Genomic DNA, 6,417 nt, shown 5'->3' on the forward strand with positions numbered 1-6,417 from the left:
CAGGTTTAGGGTATTTTTCCCAGGGGTCATAGACTTACCTGTACTCCACCAAAAAACAGCAGAAGCAATTACTTGGAAATCTGATACGCCTGTGTGGATAGATCAATGGCCCCTTACTAAAGAAAAAATCTTGGCCGCTCAAGCGCTAGTACAGGAGCAGCTTGAACAAGGCAACATAACTGAATCAACCTCTCCTTGGAACTCACCCATTTTTGTAATTAAGAAAAAATCAGGGAAATGGAGATTATTGCAGGATTTAAGAAAAGTAAATGAAACTATGGAAGTTATGGGGGCTTTACAACCAGGATTACCTCATCCCTCTGCTATACCAAAGGACACTTATAAAATAGTGCTGGATTTGAAGGATTGTTTTTACACTATACCTCTTCATCCCCAAGATTGTAAGAGATTTGCTTTTAGTATTCCTAGCCAGAACTTTCAGGAACCCATGAGGAGATATCAGTGGCGGGTTCTTCCCCAGGGCATGGCAAATAGCCCCACCTTGTGCCAAAAGTTTGTTAGTGAAGCAATTGATAACACCAGAAAACAATTTCCTTCTGTGTATATCATTCATTATATGGATGACATCTTGTTGGCTTGTAAGAAAGAAGGAATGTTGTTAGCTTGCTTTGTAGATATGAAGAAGAACCTTCTGGCCTCAGGTCTTATTATTGCACCAGAGAAAGTACAGAGAAGTGAGCCTTATGCTTATCTGGGATTTCAATTGTTTGCTCAACATTTTTCCCCTCAAAAGATAGAACTCAGAAAAGATCATCTTAAGTCTCTTAATGATTTTCAAAAGCTGTTGGGAGATATTAATTGGCTGCGTCCTTCTTTGGGACTAACTACTGGAGATCTTAAACCATTGTTTGAAATTTTGAAAGGGGATTCTGATCCAACCTCTCCCAGGTCTCTTACTGAGCCTGCACGAGAAGCGCTCCTTAAAGTAGAGAAGGCTATCCAGGAACAACATGTTTCCTTCTTTGATTATGATAAATCTTTGGATGTGTATGTATTAAGTACTAAGCATACACCCACTGCAGTTTTGTGGCAAGAAGGGCCACTTAGATGGATACATCTTCCTGTGACTGCTCAGAAAAATCTCACTCCTTATTATGAATTTGTGGCTAGTTTAATTCAAGAAAGCCGCTTAGAAGCTAGAAAATATTATGGAAAAGAGCCAGATTCTATTGTTGTTCCTTTTACAAAAATCCAAATTCAAGGCTTGATGCAGTTTACTGATAGCTTTCCTGTTGCATTGGCTGGTTTTGCAGGAGCATTGGATAATCATTATCCCAAGCATAAATTGCTTCAATTTTTTCAGCATCATGCTCCTATTTTTCCTTCAGTTGTGTCACATGCTCCTCTTCCTGCTGTACCTAATATTTTTACTGATGGATCTAGTAATGGTGTAGCTGTCTATGCACTCAATGAAAAGGTCATCAAAAGAGTGCAGACACCTCTAGCCTCAGCTCAAATAGTTGAGCTTCGAGCAGTTCATATGGTATTGCTTGATTTTGCTTCTCAGTCTTTTAATTTATTTTCTGATAGCCATTATGTGGTCCGTGCTATCCAAAATTTAGAAACAGTACCTTTTATTAGTACCAGTAATCCTGTTATCCAGGATTTGTTTTTTCAGATACAACAGGCCATTCAGCTGCGCTGTAAAAAATTTTTTATTGGCCATATTAGAGCTCATTCTAATCTTCCAGGCCCTTTGGCCTCAGGAAATCAAATTGCAGACACTGCTACTCAGCTCGTTGCCTTAACTCGAGTAGAGAAAGCACAAAAGGCTCATAGCCTCCACCATCAAAATAGTCAGAGCTTGAGATTGCAGTATAAAATTACCAGAGAAGCAGCACGTCAAATAGTAAAACAGTGTCCAGATTGTTCACATCTTCTGCCTGTGCCTCATTATGGAATCAACCCCCGAGGCTTACGTCCTAATGACTTATGGCAAATGGATGTGACTCATATACCTGAATTTGGAAAATTAAAATATGTTCATGTCTCCATCGATACGTTCTCCGGATTAGTTGTGGCTTCTGTTCAGACAGGAGAAGCAACGTCACACGTAATTAGACATTGTCTTGCTGCATTTGCCATGATTGGAACTCCTAAAAAACTTAAAACAGACAATGGCTCATGTTATACCAGCAAAAAATTTGCTCTATTTTGCCAGCAATTTTCGATCAATCATGTTACTGGCATTCCTTACAATCCCCAAGGACAAGGGATTGTTGAGCGTACTCATGGTACATTAAAAGTTAATTTACAAAAAATAAAAAAGGGGGAGTTATATCCCCTGACACCTCATAATTATTTGTCTCATTCTCTCTTTATTCAAAATTTTTTGACCTTGGATGCCCATGGTAAAAGTGCTGCGGAGCGCTTTTGGCATCCTTCTGCAGCCCCTCAGGCTTTGGTCAAATGGAAAGACCCACTTACGGGCTCTTGGCATGGCCCAGATCCAGTCCTCATATGGGGACGAGGACATGTATGTGTTTTTCCACAGGATGCAGAAGGCCCTCGGTGGCTGCCAGAAAGATTGGTGCGACATGTGGACCCTCAGCCCATTGATGATGCTACTGATGCTTTGCCAAGCGGAACCTGACCAGACGTATTGGGCCTATGTACCTGATCCACCAATCCTCCACCCCGCTGTGTGGGATGGTCCTGAGATTCCAGTTTATGTTAATGATACTAAGGCCTTAGGATTGCCTTCTGATGGACATATGAAACAGCATTTGGAAAATAATTTCACTTACAATGGCATAGGTTTGGGATTGCCTATTTGTATTGCAAAAAATAGCTCCATGATTGGGTGTTTGCGTAGTTCCCCTGTCATTATGCATATTCATGATTCTTTAATTGGATGGACTGTTCGTCTTAACATGCTAGGCGATTGGTCCGGAGGGCGCAAGATAAAGCTGCCCATCCCTTCATCACATCCATCTTGCAATAAAAGATTGAAACTGGATACTGAGACTGTTCCATGGAGAGCTTGTCCTGGTAATGATCCTGTTCGTTATGACATCCCTGGAACAGGCAGATATATTATTGATTGGTCAAGAAATAACCGGTCCGGATGGGCCCGTGAACTGATTTCTGGACTGTGGAATTCTGATACGCAGTATCCGCAAAATTCACTATGGAGGCTTATGGGAGCAATGGATAAGGTTGAAACCAGGCTCTCTCTGCCCATGAGGATTTTGGAAGACGGAACTAAGGAGTGGACTATTGTTACTGAGACTGTTAATGTATCTGCTTGTGTTCCTTCCCCTTATGCACTCTTGATTGGAAATATTAATGTATATTTTGTGGGAGATCAATTTAATGTGTCTTGTAATAATTGTATTTTGACTAATTGTATTTCTTGGGTACCTTTGGGGACCCAGGTTATGATACTTAAACAACCATCTTTTATTATGCTTCCTGTTAATATTTCTGGACCTTGGTATGCTGAAAGAAGTTTGCAGGTTTTAAAAGAAATTGAATATGCTTTGAGTAGACAAAAACGATTTGTTGGACTTCTAATTGCTGGAATTATGGCTTTGGTTACTATAATTGCAACTGCTGCTACAGCAGCTGTGGCTCTCTCTCAGACTATTCAAAATGCTCATTATGTTAATACTCTTTCAAAGAATGTTACCTTAGCCTTGGGAACCCAAGAGGCTATTGATGAGAAACTAGAACAGAAGGTGAATGCTCTTTATGATGCGGTTCAGTATATGGGAGAGGTCATTCAGGGTATGAAAGTTAAATTTCATTTAGAATGTCATCCGGAGTATCATTGGATTTGTGTTACTCCTAAAAAATATAATAATAGTCAGTATGATTGGAGTCGAGTTCGTTCACATCTTCAAGGAATTTGGCATGATGCTAACCTATCTTTAGACATGTTTCAGCTTCACGATGAAATTCAAAGTATGAGAGAAGCTGAACCTTTGAAATTTGATGCAGCTCAGGCTGCTTCTGAGTTTGTTAATGTTCTTAGGAATGCTTTGCCCTCTATGCCTTATATTACCCATTCTGTTATAATATTTCTTACATTGGGCATCTGTGTCTGTTTGGTTTTGTGCCTACTCCCCATCCTCATTAGATGTTTTATCAGCAAAATGTTAGACTTACGAGCTGACATCCATCAGCTTGAGCTAAAGGCAAGCAATAAGACTCTCACCCCTGTGCATTTATGAGGGACGGGTTAGTCAATGACGGGCAAATACTTGGGAGCCGCTTCAACACCTAAGACAGGGCTTGTATTAATAAAATATGAGTACCAATGACGGGTAAGTTGAGGCAGGCGTCCTGGGATGCCTAAGACAGGCGCCGTCACCTCGCCATCCTGGCTGGATGGATTTTGTTCCTATAAAATAAAAAAGGGGGAGATGTGGGGAGCCATGGTTGCAGTTAACTTTAAAGCAGTTAACTTTAAAGCCTTAACAGAATGGCTCGGTTTATGCTTAACCTGTTTCCTCCCCCTGAGGCAATTATCTCTGCCTGCATCTGAAGAGAGCTTGCATGCTGCTCAGGAATGTGGTGGGAGTGGCCAGTTCCCAGAACAGAAGGCTGATGCCTATCAGGGCTATTGATAGGGTAATTACATTTGGGAGTTTCAGTAAATTTTGTGTCTCCTGTGTTAAAGTTAAAGATTCACTGTTAACTAGATAATGCATTTTTGTACTTGCTAAACTGCACGTCCACAGAAGGTATAAATTCTGGGGACAGAATAAACTCAGCGTCTCCAGGAACACTGGGGTCCGCGATCGCCATCATCAAAGTGTGAGTGCCTTTTTTCATTCCCACTCCCCTTGTCAGGAACCGTTCGACTCGTGGCGGCAGGCCCGCTACAAATAACTCCTTAAAACATAAACAAATAAATAAATAAATAAATAAATAAATAAATAAATAAATACTTCCTCCTTTCTATATTTATAAACAATTCATGTTTGCTTCATTGCTTCCAAACTCTTTGGAGTTTTTCCAAGCTTGTAAGAGGAGACTTGCTGTTGGGTACACAATGTAATTATACTGTAGCTGAGAACCTGCACTTCCATTGCCTGAAAATTGGAGAAGGAAGAGCATCAGGAATATACATAAGAGAATTCAGCTCATCATTATTCATGTACCTAGAAATAGTGCTCTCTCTCTATCTCATATATAGAATATTATATATATGGCAGATAGATGATAGATAGATAGATGATAGATGATAGATAGATGGTAGACAGATGATATAGATAGATAGATAGATAGATAGATAGATAGATAGATAGACAGATGATTGATAGATAGATAGATAGATAGATAGATAGATAGATAGATAGATAGATAATGGGTAGAGCCCATGTAATTGATAACTGTAACAGGGCTACAAAAAATAAACACAAGGATTTATATCCTTTCTAAGGAAGGGTATTTTTCATCCCCACTCTCAGACCCTCAATCCCCACTACTCAATCTTAAGCCTTGATTTTGCTGATTTGATGGGTATGGCAGAGAGAACATTGAAAGAACACTGGAGCTGGAAAAGACACAGAGGTAGCATTGAGGAAAACAGTGGGGTGAGAACGTGGGAGGACAGGCATCAAAGAGTTAAGTGGAGGAGAGAGAGCATGCTGTACTCCAAGCATGAGAGGAAGAAAGCAGAAACAAGAAACTTCTGAGCTGCCAAGAGGAATGGAATTTGGATGAAGAGAAATGGGTAAAGCATATTTTGTGAAGTTGTTTACTGTATTTTCATGTCATACTCCTTGTTTCTTCCTTGCTAAGAAATTTCATTGAGTATTTCTTACTCAAATAGAAATATTTTTCAAGATTTTGTAATTTGGTTTCTGATTTTTAAAAATGCAATGAAAGGGCCCTAAAGCAAGACCATAAGACTCAGGTATTTTCAAGCTATCTCAGAAGTAGGCATCATTTAAGTAAAATTTCATATAATCCAAAAGACGAGTCAGGAAATGTTTTTCCACCAAAGTGCAAATCTAATGAAACAGGATGACTGTGGAGATACACTTGCCCCCTCGATAATTCTGGGTTCTTGGTAATCAATGCATCTGAGATTTTAAATCTAGTAATTATTCAGAGATGAACTTAAAGAGGAAATAATGAGAGGAAGAATATGTGTGTGTGTGTGTGTGTGTGTGTGTGTGTGTGTGTGTGTGTGCTTAAAAGAGTTCCTCTCTGGCTAGTCAAATATGACAGTTCACATTTCCACTGGGTCTCCACCAAGGGCCCAGAGTTACTGCTTCAAGTCACTGAATTGAAATGACCTGGCAGATACCAGGTACATGTAAATTGATCCACAAGCCTTTGCAGGTTACACAGTATTAAGAGGATGCTCAGTTTGTTTCAGTGTCTCCTGCAAGGCAATACTCTATTTATCAAACTTCATTTCCTTAACATCCCAATCAAAAT

The 6,417-nt window shown here is 39.8% G+C and overlaps 1 protein-coding gene across 1 annotated transcript; it reads left to right on the forward strand.

Moving 5' to 3' along the window:
• Positions 1–2,999: 2,999 nt before the first annotated feature.
• Positions 3,000–4,856, forward strand: LOC148757392 (endogenous retrovirus group K member 18 Env polyprotein-like; the record flags this gene model as incomplete). Its single annotated transcript, XM_088800714.1, has 1 exon — positions 3,000–4,856. A coding segment is annotated over one exon (1,197 nt), but the record flags the coding sequence as incomplete, so codon positions are not given.
• Positions 4,857–6,417: the final 1,561 nt, after the last annotated feature.

This window comes from Rhinolophus sinicus, chromosome 8 (assembly GCF_057876585.1).
Source record: "Rhinolophus sinicus isolate RSI-liver-muscle chromosome 8, RSI-T2T, whole genome shotgun sequence".
Classification (NCBI taxonomy): Eukaryota; Metazoa; Chordata; class Mammalia; order Chiroptera; family Rhinolophidae; genus Rhinolophus; species Rhinolophus sinicus.